The 13,573-nt window shown below is 43.2% G+C and overlaps 2 protein-coding genes across 2 annotated transcripts in view; both read right to left on the reverse strand.

Moving 5' to 3' along the window:
* CIDEA (cell death inducing DFFA like effector a) overlaps window positions 1-13,573 on the reverse strand; it is a 449,150-nt gene that overhangs the window by 43,831 nt on the left and 391,746 nt on the right. The gene's annotated exons all lie outside the window — the stretch shown is intronic.
* Window positions 1-13,573, reverse strand: part of IMPA2 (inositol monophosphatase 2) — a 46,128-nt gene that overhangs the window by 4,857 nt on the left and 27,698 nt on the right. The window contains exon 5 of the mRNA XM_049770129.1: window positions 12,163-12,271. Within this exon, the coding sequence (XP_049626086.1) occupies window positions 12,163-12,271 (109 nt within the window). The remainder of the gene's footprint in view (window positions 1-12,162; window positions 12,272-13,573) is intronic.

Below are 13,573 nucleotides of genomic sequence, written 5' to 3' on the forward strand. Positions count from 1 at the left end.
GCCAGGAGTAACCCCTGAGCAATGCTAGGTGTGGCCCAAAAACCAAAAACCAAAAAAAAAAAAAAAATTTTTATTTGAGAATCCTGGGGGAAACATACTTTTGAAGGAAAAGGAATCACAGGCCAAGCATGTCAATGCTGAGGAGACACTTATTTCAAGATTTATGGGCAGAATTTTTGGGATTTGTCCCCCTCTCCCTTGAACTCGGTGGTGCTCAGAGCTAAGTCCTTGCTCTGTGCTTAGAGATCAATCAGCCCTATTGGGCTCAGGGAACTCTAGGGGGTTCTGGGATGGAACTTAATTAGTATCTCTCAGGCCCTTGTGGGCAAAAATTTGCAGTTAAGCAGAGTTTTGTTGGCTAGCCGAAGAACGTAATCATGTGCACAACACATTTATTAGAAAATGAATTGTGGGAACCGGAGAGATATAATGGAGGTAAGGTGTTTGTCTTGCATGCACAAGGACAGTGGTTCAAATCCAGACATCCCATATGGTCCCCGAGCCTGCGAGCGATTTCTGAGCCGGGAATGACCCCTGAGCGTTGCCAGGTGTGACCCAAAAACAAAAAGAAAATGAATTGTGAATTATAAATATTTTCATTAAAACATTCTTAAAGTATAACATTGTGCTTTGGGGGATGGATGTCCTGCTACATTATAAAATTAAAACCAAACAAGAGGGGGCCAGAGAGATAGCATGGAGGTAGGGCATTTGCCTTGCATGCAAAAGGATGGTAGTTCAAATCCCGGCATCCCATATGGTCCCCCGAGCCTGCCAGGAGCCATATCTGAGTGTAGAGCCAGCAGGTACCCCTGAGCACTGCTGGGTATGACAAAAACAAAAAACAAAAACAAAAACAAAACAAAACAAAAAACCCAAACAAGAGTCAGAAAGTACAGAGTGTATGGCATCTACTTTACACGTTGCCAACCTAAGCTCAATCCTCAGCATCTTGTATGATCCCGAGCCCACCAGGAATGATTCCTAATTTCAGAGCCAGGAGTAACCCCTGAACATTGCTGGATGTGGTCAACATCCAAAATTGAACAAAGAAAACCCAACTGGATGGGAAGCATGTGATGTTAGCCAGAGAATGTGAAGAAGGACGTGCCATCCTAGAAGAGGTCAAGGAGAGGGGAGCTGTGATCCTCTTGCCTTCTTACTTCCTTATTCCAGTTCTTACACTCCCATTCACAGATACCACACCCATGTTTGAGCAAGTTCTGCGTGTTAATCTGTTACCTACTCTTTTGCTGGGACAATGTGTCATAGACACCTTCCACCAGCTTCTGTACCTGTAGTGACAAACTCAACTCTTATTCACTTGAAAGAACTGTCCATGTTCTCACTAGACCCTTACCCCTCCCAAAACGCCCGTAGTTTCTGCTCATCTAAATAAGGGTGATTCTTTCCTCATATAGGTTGTGATGTTGATGTCATTGAAGAGTGACAGAAGTGAGATTTCTGAATCAGTGACTCCATTTTAGATTTTGAAAATTTTTCTCAAATTGTCTTCCAAAAAAGGTGGTACCATATTTTGAAGTGTGTGTGTGTGTGTGTGTGTGTGTGTGTGTGTGTGTGTGTGTGTGTGTGTGTGTACACCCTGCAATGCTCAGGACATATTCCTGGGGAATCATATGGGCTGCTGAGGATTCATGTCTTTTCTAATTTTGGGGTCACACTTAGCAATGCTTAGGGTTTACTATTGGCTCTCTGCTAAGGGATCATTCCTGCAGGGCTCAAGAGGTAATATGTGGTACCAGGGATTGAATATATATTGAATATATGTCAGTACCATTCCTGCTATTTTTTCTCTCCAATCCCAATGTCAGCATTATTAATGTTAATTGCTCATCTTAAACCAGTTCATTTATTTTTTTTTAAACTTCATCTATTATTGATTGGTTGGTTTCTGGGCCACACCTAGCAGTGCTCAGGGGTTACTCCTGGCTCTGCACTCAGAAATCACCCCTGGCAGGCTCAGAGGACCATATGCGATGCCTGATATTGAACTGGGCCTCTCACAGGTCGGCCATATGCAAGGCAAATGCCCTACCACTGTGCTCTCTCTCGGGCTTCTACTTCATTTATTTGATTTTTGTTTGTTTTTGGGCTACATCTGGCAGTTCTCAGGAATTACTCCTAGCTCTATGCTCAGGATCACTGCTGGTGGTACTTAGATGACCTTATGGGATGCTGAGTATGAACCATGTGCAAGGCAAACACCCTATCAACTGTGCTATTACTCTGGCTCCATTTATTTGATTTTCACATGAATACATCATTTTAAAATAACAAACTGTAATGGGGAAAGGGGTTTAGTATTTTGAGATTCCTGAGAAAGCTTGAACTGAGAGGTCTGGATGTGGCTCAGTGGTTGAATACCTGTCCTATATGTGTGAGGTCCTGGTATAATCTCTGGTCCTGCATACATCTATGAACAATTAAACTGGAAACCTGTGTATCATCTTATTTTTAATCTCTCCAAGTCATCTCTAATACAAAGCCAGAGCTAGGAGGACAAAAAGACAACACTATACACATAATATTCACAAGACTCATCTAAACCAGAAACACAAGTTGGTAGGGCAAATGTCCAGAAGTTACAAGGCCATGTGGCAGCCAGCAAAGAGGAAAGATGGGTGGGGCATGAAGTAGAACCAAAGAAATACAGAATCTCCAGGTCCCCAATAGTCACTCTGCAGAAATGAGCACAGTTGGGTGTAAAGGACCACACATACTGATATGTGAACCTGGGGCAGGTGAGTAAGGGCAGGCCCAGGGATGAAACCTAGTAGCCAGATGGACTGTGCCATAACTGATTTAGGGTTCTATTAGGGCAGGATCCAGCTGTGAGGACAAGCTACTTATAGGAGGAGTGAATTCCAAATAGAATCAATATAAAGAACAGGGACAAAGAAAAGAGAACATCAAGGACACAAGAACAACAGAGCTGAAAATGGACAACGACCAACACCTAGCTAGGGACAGTCAACTCTTTGAAAACAGAATAGAGATGAAATTAGAAAATCAAAACCAAAAGCAAACACAACAGAAGAGGGAGCTATAGAAGTGAAAAATCGAAGTTGGCTTGAATCACTCTTGCTCTGGAAGCTTCCAAAGTCATTGACCTATCTTGAGATGCCCCACAGCAATGAACTTTCTGGGAATCACCAAAGTTTGAGTCTCAGCACAGCATCAAAGGAAATGATCCACTGTTATCGAAAAGTCTATCTGGGGCCGGGCGGTGGCGCTGGAGGTAAGGTGCCTGCCTTGCCTGCACTAACCTAGGACGGACCGCGGTTCGATCCCCCGGCGTCCCATATGGTCCCCCAAGAAGCCAGGAGCAACTTCTGAGCGCATAGCCAGGAGTAACCCCTGAGCGTCACAGGGTGTGGCCCAAAAACCAAAAAAAAAAAAAAAAGAAAAGTTTATCTGAATATTCTTAGTTCTTCTCTTTTCCAAACAAACTATGGAGGGTCAGATTGCTTCACACAGCAAAACAGTGTATTACAACAGGTTAAATACAGAAGCATCTGGGAGAATCTAATTGTCTTCTATTATGTCAAGCTTTATTTTTTTTTTAAAGTAGACCATTCAGTTCTTTTTTTTCCTTGATAATCATAAAGAAATTTATTTAAAAACAAAATTTGAAGATTTTTCTTCACTTAGATATTCAATCACACAACCCCATATCACAACTCAAAAGTTTAAGAGGAGTCACTAATTCTGAGTCAACAAATCAATCAGATGACGTATTTTAATCTGACATTAACAAAAACTTCCAAACCACTAAATCACATTGCACTATGCTGATTTAAATCAAGAAGATTATTTTAGAAATGTTTAGGGGCCGGCATGGTGGCGCTAGAGGTAAGGTGCCTGCCTTGCCTGCGTTAGCCTAGGACGGACCGCGGTTCAATCCCCCGGTGTCCCATATGGTCCCCCAAGCCAGGAGCAATTTCTGAGTGCATAGCCAGGAGTAACCCTGAGCGTTACCAGGTGTGGCCCCCCCCAAAAAAAAAAAAAAAAAAGAAATGTTTAAGTGTTTCCTCTTTTTTTTCTTTTTGTGGTAATGGGCACACATGGCATGCACTTTACCATTGTACCAGATTCCTTGGTCCTCTATTTAAATTATTTTGACTGTATTTAAGATAACAAGGTTACTATTGTGTTCATGCTTATAGTTTTATATATAGTTACTGTATTTCATCATCACCAAAGTGTACTTCATCATTGTCCTGTGTCTCTTCTAGTCTCTATCTTCCGCTCTACCTCTCTGTCTATTATGTTAGGCTTTAAATAGATCTGGGAAAAGGTAAAACTATGCCACACTTCTCAACAAAAAATTCATTTCAGAAAATAATTCTTTCCCAAGAGAATATTCTGGGCCAGAGAGTATGCATATACTGCATGCTGGGGACCCTGGGTTCAATCACATGGTCCCCTGAGCACCACAAGGAATGACCTTAAGAACAAAGCTAGGAGTAACTTGAATATCACTGGCTGTGGCCACCATAAAAATAAATTAAATGAATATATTATATGGACCCAGAGAACTAAGAGCCAGAATATACTACCCTACATGATATGACCAGAATGTGCTGCCTCTTGGGATCTCTGTCACAGCAGTGCTTATTCTCTGTTGCACCCCAAATAAGTGTGTATAAGCACGACAACTAAATGTGTATGGAAACATGGAGGAGAGAACCCAAAGGTCTAGACTAGAATTCATGCCTTTTTGTATGTGGGAGGCTCCAGGCTTGATCCCCAGCAATTAATTACCCTCACCTCCACCACACTGGGTGAAGCCCTAATGGTCCCCAGCAGCTCTGGGAATGGCCCCTCAAGGCTTCTGAGCACTGCTGGGGAATCTCCTATCCCAGAAAAAGTGTACAAGTTTCACAAGCAAGTATGCTCCTGGCAAAGAACAGCACCTTAAAGCAGAGGGAACAATAGGAAATAGATAAATAACTAGTGTGAATATGTGATGAACTTTTAGTTCTTAAAAAGAAAATAGAAGAGGTCGGAGAGATAGATAGTAGGAAACTTGCACTGCAAGTGTCTGACACAGGTTCAATCCTTGGCATCACAAATGATCTCAGGAGCATTGACTGCCAGGAGTGACTCCTGAGTGTAGAGCCACAGAGTAAGCCCTGAGCACCATCAGAAACAATTAAATGCTCCATTTAGACTTGTAATGCATAAGTATCAAAAACTAGAATGTTTATAAACAAAAGTTCCCATGGGTTGGTTCTAAAATCCAAAAATCCAAAAACATTCTATTAGGGTCAGCTTTATATAACCAAAATGATTGGAGAAACATACACAAAGGACTGGTAGTAGATCAAGTCTAGATTTACTTTTAAAACCAAGAATAAATCCTGAACAATTTCAGGGTGACAAGACACAGCTAGTGGCCCTGCCAATGCACAGAACCATCACTGAAGTAAGCAGATGGTTGGGGGAGGGGGATAAACCAGATGAAGCTTTGCCTCAGAGTTACCTCTAAATCATAGCCTGAATTGTACAATTCAGGGGGAAGAAGTTAAAGCAAGCCTAGCTTCACTGATACTAGAGAACCAGTAGTCAATAACCACTCCCCCCAAAAGAGAAAGCAGGCATATTAGGAAAAAAATTAAATGAAGTTGCTGGAACATAAAATAGATACCTGTCTAAATTCCAAAAGTTATACCAATATAGAGAATGAAAACAAACAAAACACCTATTTAAAATATTAAAACATATAAGTAAGGACCGGAGATAGCACAGCAGTAAGGTTTTGGCCTTGCATGCAGCCAATCCAGAATGGATGGTGGTTCAAATCCCGGCATCCCATATGGTCCACTGAGCCAGCCAGGAGCGATTTCTGAGAGCAGAACCAGGAGTAACCCTCAGTGTTGCTGGGTGTGACCCAAACAAACAAACAAGCAAAAAAAAAACAATTAAAAAAACCCAAACCCAAGGGGCCGGGAAGGTGGCGCTAGAGGTAAGGTGTCTGCCTTACAAGTGCTAGCGTAGGACGAACCCCGGCGTCCCATATGGTCTCCCCAAGCCAGGGGCGATTTCTGAGCTCATAGCCAGGAGTAACCCCTGAGCGTCAAACGGGTGTGGCCCAAAAACCAAAAAAAAAAAAAAAAAAAAAAACCCAAACCCAAAAAACCACACAAAGTAGTGGGTTAGGGTTAGTAGTACAGCATATATAGTAGGTTTTGCACACAGCTGACCTGACCTTGTGCCATATGTGGTCCCTAAGGCTTGTCAGGAGTGATCCCTGAGAATACAGCCAGGAGTAAGCCCTGAGGATTGCTGAGTGTGGCCAAAAAAAAAAAAAAAAAAAAAAAAACCAAAAAACCCCACCCAAACAAACCCCAAAAACCACACATATAGAATAACAATGAAGAAGAAACCATTAAACAATTATTATTTATTATTGTAAGTTTGAACTAAAAAATGGGTCTTAGAGGTCACATTCAGTAGTGCTCAGGGCTTAATCCTGGCTCTGCTCAGGGGTCACTCATGGTGGTGCTTGGAGGACCATATGTGATGTCTGGATGAAACCAAGATTGGCAAGGCAAGTTCTTTATACCCTGTACTGTCTCTGGTCACTTAATGGTGATTATATGGGAAAGGAAAAAATGGGGTAAGAAGGCAGGAGAGAAGCTAAATTTTTTGGACATATTGAACTTTCTAAATTTTATTTCGATTTCATTTATCTGAAGTGTCATGACATGATACTGTCCATGGTTATGCTGTGCTTATAGATTTCACTATAGGAAAAAAAATTTTTTTTTCGTGTTATATCCAGCAGTATTCAGAGCTTACTACTGGCCCTGCATTCAGGCATTCAGGGATTATTCCTGATGGGGTGTTCAGGGAATCATAGGGAATGACAAGGACTGAACTTAGACCAGTCACATTCATGGCAAGCAGTGTACTATCTCGTTGGAAAAATGTACTTTTAAATGTACTCTTACGTACAAATTAAAATCAATTTCTATAAAGCCATTCTTCTAAATTAAAAAACAGTGAAGAGGGCCCGAAGAGATAGCACAGCGGTGTTTGCCTTGCAAGCAGCCGATCCAGAACCAAAGGTGGTTGGTTCAAATCCCGGTGTCCCATATGGTCCCCTGTGCCTGCCAGGAGCTATTTCTGAGCAGACAGCCAGGAGTAACCCCTGAGCACCGCCGGGTGTGACCCAAAAACCAAAAAAAAAAAAAAAAAAAAAAAAAAAAAAAAACAAAAAAAACAAAAAAAACAGTGAAGCAATATATCTAAATGAGCATCTCCAGTTGGTGGCAGAACGAACATACTTCATTAGAGTTTACAGATCCCTGAGGGAATTAGCTAAAGATAAAAGCATCCCCCACAGACAAAATGATACAAAAATAAACAAAAAAAACCCCCACAAACTTAAATAAAAATAACAATTAGCTATACCACAAAACTGGGAGAATGACCCCCATCAAAAAGGGCCACAAACAACAAGTTGTGCTGAGAGTCTGGAGAAAAGGGAAAGACACATTTTTTCGAGGAAGGTGCATCCTCAGTGGTGCTAAAAGGTAACTCTGCTTGGGAAACCGCATAAGATGCCGGAGATTGAAACAGGATCAGCCATGTGCAAAGCAAAAATGCCTCATATGCTGGAAATGACAACTGGATCAGCTTCTCTGAAAAATTGTAGGAGGATTTCTCAAAGTATTAAAACTGGAGAAATTACACAATCCAGCACATCAGTTCCTGGAACACAGAAGTACTACTTTGAGGAGAAAAGCAGACCTGTGTTCATTCACTGCAGAGCTGTTGATAATGCCAAGATCCAGAAACAATATACATGTTCAAAATGAGCAAAATGAGTGGAAAAGAGGCTGTAGTATATACACACTTGAATACTCCTTGGCTCTGGGAAGGAGCTGGAGAGATAATTCAGGAGTTAAGGTGTCTACCTGGCATGCAACTAACCCCAGTTCGATTCCCATACCACCTGGTCCCTGGAACACTGCCAGGTATAGGCCTGGGGATTCCCAGAGCACTGCCAGAATGGCCCTGAGGTCCCTGGCACTAAAGGGCCCCAAGCAGTACCCTGGTTGGCTGAGAATCACTTTATGGTCACCTGAGCATCACTTAGACACCTAATAACTCTGGTTAACAACAGCAAAAAGACGAAAGGGTGGAGCGACAGCACAAGGGTAAAGAATTTGTCTTGAATGCAGCTGACCTGGGTTTGACCCCTGGCATCCCATATGGTTCCCCTGCCAAGAGTGAGTTCAGAACCAGGAGCAACCTTTGAGAGCCACTGGGTGTGGATCAAAATGTAAAAAAAACCGATATATTTTAATATATACAATTTAATATAAAATACAATATAATGTATAATATATATATAAATCTGGTCCTCTGCCAACAACATGATGGAATTGGGGGCTGGTCACGTTAAGTAAAATAGGGTAAGAAGAGAAATAAACACCAGATAATCTCACTCTTGAGGAGCCTAAGAAACCAAATGAAAACAAACCTACAAACTCAGACCACAGAGCAGGAAGGGGCAGGATGGGCTAATGGCCTTGGTGGAGGGATATTGGCATTTCGGTAGTTACTGCAGTCTGGTAGCATATTTTCACAAAAAGCATGAAATTGTACTCAATTGTCTCATTTGGGGTTTGAGCTACATTCAGCAATGCACAGGGGCTATTCCTAGCTTATGCTAAACAGTGCTAGAGAAGCCATCTGTAGTGCTGGAGATTGAACCAGGGTCGATCCTGTGCAAGGCAAGTATCTTAAGCTCTGTGCTCTGACCGGCTCTGACCTGTAATCTTCAAACATACAGAATGAAAGAATTTATATGATCTCAATTAAACCTTAAATTAAGTTGTCATTGCTAAAAGCAGCCAGTTTGGTTGCTATTATTTTTGTTTGTCCTTAGGCCACACCTGGTGGTACTCAGGACTTACTTCTGGCTCTGTGCTCAGGGATCATAACTGGTGATGCTCAAGGGACATTATGGGTTGCCAGGGATCAAACTGGGGCCAGCCACAAGCAAGACAAATGTTCAGTACCCCTGAATAACTCTCTGGTGTCCTGAGTTTGAATTGAGAATACCAATGTGAGCTTGTGAGGAATTTTATATTCCAAAAATACAACATCTTTCCTAATTCCTTCCACTGAATAGGCCTAGAAATGTAGACTGACCTGGAAGCCACTAAGACTTGCAAGGCCCAAACTTTGGTTTTAGAAGATCATTTTCTGAAAGACAAGATATTTGGAAATATAAACACCAACAGGATGCTTAATAACATCAGCAGTGACTGCTCATTTTTAAAGAAGTGTGATCCAGATACTCTGATTATGTTTTCTACAAGATTGTCTGTGCCTTACGACTATGACTATGACTAGACATATGACCAGCTGGAAAGTGACAGTGTAAGCTGGAGGCAACCGAAGCTATATTGGCATGAAGCAGTTGTTTGGGAAGGGGGCAGCTGGGTGGGTGTGAGGAGGGGCTGTGGACATTGTTGTTGGGTCACATGGGTCTTGGGGACACTTTCCATCTATGTTGGACACATCTGTAACAGTGCAAGTGCATGATAAAACTTGAAAGTTTTCAATGAGTTATGGCTTCAATGATAAATATTTCCTCTAATCCTTTATCCCTATTCAATGCAAGAATAGTGTCTTTGTTTTGGTTTTCCACTTTGAGTTGGGAAGATCTCCAAAAAGATGAAGGGGGGAGAAAGGGGAAGGGAGGGAAGGGTAAGAGAAGGTAGAGAAGGAGGGGAGAGGGGAAGGAAAGAGGAAGGGAGGGAAGAGTTGTTGGTGGGCCAGAGAGATAGCACAGTGGTTGGGCATTTGCCTTGCATGCAGCTGACCCAGGACAGACAGTGGTTCAAATCCTGGCATCCATATGGTTCCCCGTGCCTGCCAGGAGCGATTTCTGAGCACAGAGACAGGAGTAACCTGACCACCGTCGGGTATGACCCAAAAACAAACAAAAAGAGTTGTTGGTGTTTTCATGGCTGTTTCCTTCAAAAATGCATCGTGCCCTGGCAGTCACACCCACAACCCTCAACTGATGACATATCAGCTCATTGGCCCAGCTCCTCAGAACCTGTAACTCCTGGAGTACACAGTTGCATATGCAACTAAATTTCCAATTTTTTCTCAATTTTCTAAAAATTTTTCTAAATTTTTCAATACAGACACCTCAGTAGAAACACACCAAAAAGATGTGAAATTATCAGAGAAGCCATCTAAGCTCAGAAAACAAAACCAATGACAAAGAATGCTCAACAAGCAGTGTATTGCTTAGTAAACCTTCAGACAATGTCTTAATGATCCTACTGTGAGACATGACAATTTTCACAAATTTTCTTTTAGGAAATTTTTTTCCTGACAATTCCATTATCAGTTAGTTGTTACAAGCAATATTAAGTAAATTATTTGTATCTGCCAAGGCTTGGGGGAGGGTAGGCAACTGGGGACAATGGTAGAGGAATGTTACACTGGTGGAGGGACTGGTGTTGGAACATGAAACGCTAGAAACAACTGTAATATGAACAACCTTGTAAATCACATGGTGTTTAAATAAAGTACTAAAGTAAAAAAAATAAAAAAAAGACACCTGGTAGTTGGGGAAGGATGCAAAGATACTACAGCACTTGCCTTGCAATGTGGCTGATCTAAGTTCTATCTTAAGCATCACATATGGTTCCCTGAACACCAGGGCTCAGGAATAAGCCCTGAGCCCTGCCAGGCACCAAAACAAAATGAAACAAAACCACATTTCTACCACAGGTTACAAGTCACTGATCTAGTGAAAGTCTCGGGTTTATTTTTCAATAATGACTTTCTGATTTGAGACAGAATTTCATTGCACCATCACACGGTCCCTCATCATCTCATTTCATCTCATGAACAAAGCTTGAAGCTTGGAGAGGCTGAGGGTCTGAGAGATGCTACAGAATGACGCTGCTGCCAAAGGCTTTCTCAGTGCACAGTGCAAATCCAATTACCCAACAAGTAGCCAAGGTGGAAAACAGGGCATGGGACTTGAAGTCAGGAATTTTTTTAAATCACAACTGAAGTTTGAAATGAGAGCAGCTAACAGAAGGTAGGGGTCATAGAGTTCAGGTCCTGCGTGCAGCTGGGAAGGGTCAAAGGGGCATGAAGGATCGCATCAATGGTAGCAGGGAGCGGACCCAGGATTGCTTGAAGAAGACTGAGTGTTAAAATCAAGGGATATAGAGCAAAGGTCGCGGGAGTGTTCTTAATAATATGCTCCCTCACCACTGAGTTATACAATCAGCCACAGCTCACTGTTGGCATGTGTGGCTGTAATTAGCACTACTTTCCCTCCAGCCAAACAAAATACCCAGAGGGGGAGTTGGCTGCTGGACTTAGTGACTGGACTCCACAGTCACTGGCCTGTGTATCTATCCCACCCTCTGGAGCCTCTGGGACAGCCTCTCTGCCCCTTCCCCGATGTGCTCCATTGGCTCCGAGTCCCGCCTGGTTCTGTCCTTCAGACAGGGGCAGGGTCGTGTCATGCCCCCCACCCCCACCCCAACACGCCACCTGCCTCTGCTGCTGCTGGATACCAGTGCTCTCATGGGATCCAGAGTCACTACTGGAGTGTGGGGACACACCTCCAGCCTTTGCTGTCACTGCGGATGCCCAGACAGGTGTGCCAGTGGGCAGGAGACAATGGAGTGATTATACAGATTGGTTGAAGACCATAGTAAGTGAAGGGAGGCAGGCAGGCAAGGGAAGCCCAAAAAGGACAAAGGACAGATGGCCTGCCAGCCCAATGTGGGCAGGAAGTTAGCAAGCACCCCCTGAAGCTCCCATCAGCCATCCAAGAATCCAGCTTCTTCTATACTGTTTCTATCTTGCATTTTCCTGCTGGACCTGTCCATCCCACAATGTGATAAAAATATCACCAATTCTGTGTTTTGTTTTGGAGCCACACCTGGTTGTATTCAGGGCTCATACCTGACTGTGCCAGAGATCAAGTCTGGGTCAATCACATGCAAGACAAGTGCCTTACCTGCTTGCTGTACAATCACTCCAGTCCCCTTCAGCACCATCTTATAAGATTAGACACATCGGCATTTCCCCTTCACATTTATTTATCTGAAAGGAACTGGGGAGAGATGAGGCCCCCACCTGTCTCCCTGGACACCTGGAGTCGCTGGCCATTACAGAAGGCCCCTTGGCCCCTCTGGCCCGTGTACAGCCGCTCCTCAGTGCAGTGGTAAATCACTCCAAATTCAAGCTGCAGGGTACAGTGTGGGACAGAAGACAAACATTGTTAAATTACTGGACATGGGAAAGAACATAGTGAGGTCAGGCTGAAGGAGTCTGAGGCAAGCTGATGGACACAGTAATGAGGAAAAACGGTCTTTCAGAAAATGTCTAGATTCAAAATTAGACCTAGATATGAGAGTAAATTTCCTTTAAAAAATAACTGTTTGGGGGTCAGAGAGCTAGCAAGGGGTCAAGGCACAAGACATGCTTGGCTGAGCCTAATCTGAGTCCCAGAACTACATGGTCTCCTGCAACACTGTGGGGGCTGGACCAAGTGATCCCCAGCACATCTGGGCCTGGGCAGCACCACATCCCCTGGGCCTCACGCTTAAGGCTGCCTGATAAGCAAAGAATCACCACCATAGGGATGAGAGGAAGAGGTAAGGTGGGGGGCACCCATGTGCTTCTTCCCTCCTCACCAGCATGAGCCAGGTCCCTGATCCTTCTCAGGAATCACATTTAACAGGGAAATGGGTTAGAAACACCTTCTCCACATTCCTGTAGTAACAGTCATGCTTGGGGCAGAGAGAGCACACAGCTTCCCTTACATGCAGCCCACCCTGGTTGAATTTCTGACCTTAAAGAGGGTTTCCTGAACTCCATCAGGAGTCATCCCTGATCACAGACCCAGGTGTAAACCCTGAATACTATCAGGCATGGCCCATATCCCAAATAAGTAAAATAAAACACAGAGAGAGATAGACAAAGATAGTACAGTGGGTAGGGCATTTGCCTTGCATGCAGCCAATCTGGGTTCAATCTCCTATACCCTATATGGATCTCTGAGTGATCTCTGCATGTAGAACCAGGAGTAGTGCAGGGTGTGGCCCCAAAATACGACAAACAAGCCTCCATGCCCCCAAATAAGATACAATTCATGATTAAAGTTCTCATTAATGGAAGTATAGACTTTTCATTTCCCGTATAGGGAGTTTACACTGAGGACTGAAATGAAAAATAAAATGATTGAGAGCTGCTTTGAGACACACCAAGCATTCTTTCATATTAATTAACTATTTTGTGGGGTACTCAAGGGACCATGTAGTGCTTGGGATGAAACCCAGTTCTGCTTGCAAATCATGTACTCAACTCATTGAGCTCCCTTCCAGGCCCTCAAGTCTCTTCTCTTCTCTTCTCTTCTCTTCTCTTCTCTTCTCTTCTCTTCTCTTCTCTTCTCTGCTCTTCTCTGCTCTTCTCTGCTCTTCTCTTCTCTTCTCTTCTCTTCTCTTCTCTGCTCTTCTCTGCTCTTCTCTGCTCTTCTCTGCTCTTC

This window comes from Suncus etruscus, chromosome 3 (genome assembly GCF_024139225.1).
Source record: "Suncus etruscus isolate mSunEtr1 chromosome 3, mSunEtr1.pri.cur, whole genome shotgun sequence".
Taxonomy (NCBI): Eukaryota; Metazoa; Chordata; class Mammalia; order Eulipotyphla; family Soricidae; genus Suncus; species Suncus etruscus.